Source organism: Geospiza fortis, unplaced genomic scaffold (genome assembly GCF_000277835.1).
Source record: "Geospiza fortis unplaced genomic scaffold, GeoFor_1.0 scaffold485, whole genome shotgun sequence".
In the NCBI taxonomy this organism is placed as follows: domain Eukaryota; kingdom Metazoa; phylum Chordata; class Aves; order Passeriformes; family Thraupidae; genus Geospiza; species Geospiza fortis.
Genome location: NW_005054457.1, coordinates 951,478 through 952,186, shown reverse-complemented (window position 1 = coordinate 952,186; position 709 = coordinate 951,478). Strand labels below are relative to the sequence as shown.

General features: G+C 66.1%; 1 protein-coding gene across 1 annotated transcript in view; it reads left to right on the top strand.

The window, feature by feature from the left end:
• Positions 1-709, top strand: part of NTN1 (netrin 1) — an 84,694-nt gene that overhangs the window by 3,678 nt on the left and 80,307 nt on the right. Inside the window, exon 2 of the mRNA XM_031062701.1 lies at positions 3-709. This exon is cut by the window's right edge and continues 179 nt beyond it. Within this exon, the coding sequence (XP_030918561.1) occupies positions 3-709 (707 nt within the window). The remainder of the gene's footprint in view (positions 1-2) is intronic.

Here is a 709-nt window from a genome sequence, read left to right as displayed (position 1 = left end):
AGCACGGGCTGCCCCGCCGCTGCATCCCCGACTTCGTCAACTCGGCCTTCGGGAAGGAGGTGAAGGTGTCCAGCACCTGCGGGAAGCCGCCGTCGCGGTACTGCGTGGTGACGGAGAAGGGCGAGGAGCAGGTCCGCACCTGCCACCTCTGCAACGCCTCCGACCCCAAGCGCGCCCACCCGCCCTCCTTCCTCACCGACCTCAACAACCCGCACAACCTGACCTGCTGGCAGTCCGACAGCTACGTCCAGTATCCCCACAACGTCACCCTCACCCTGTCCCTCGGCAAGAAATTCGAGGTGACCTACGTCAGCCTGCAGTTCTGCTCGCCGCGCCCCGAGTCCATGGCCATCCACAAGTCCATGGACTACGGCAAGACCTGGGTGCCTTTCCAGTTCTACTCCACGCAGTGCCGCAAGATGTACAACAAGCCGAGCCGCGCCGCCATCACGAAGCAGAACGAGCAGGAGGCGGTGTGCACCGACTCGCACACCGACGTGCGGCCCCTCTCCGGCGGCCTCATCGCCTTCAGCACCCTGGACGGCCGCCCCACCGCCCACGACTTCGACAACTCGCCCGTGCTGCAGGACTGGGTGACGGCCACCGACATCAGGGTGACCTTCAGCCGCCTGCACACCTTCGGCGACGAGAGCGAGGACGACTCCGAGCTGGCCCGCGACTCCTACTTCTACGCCGTGTCCGACCTGCA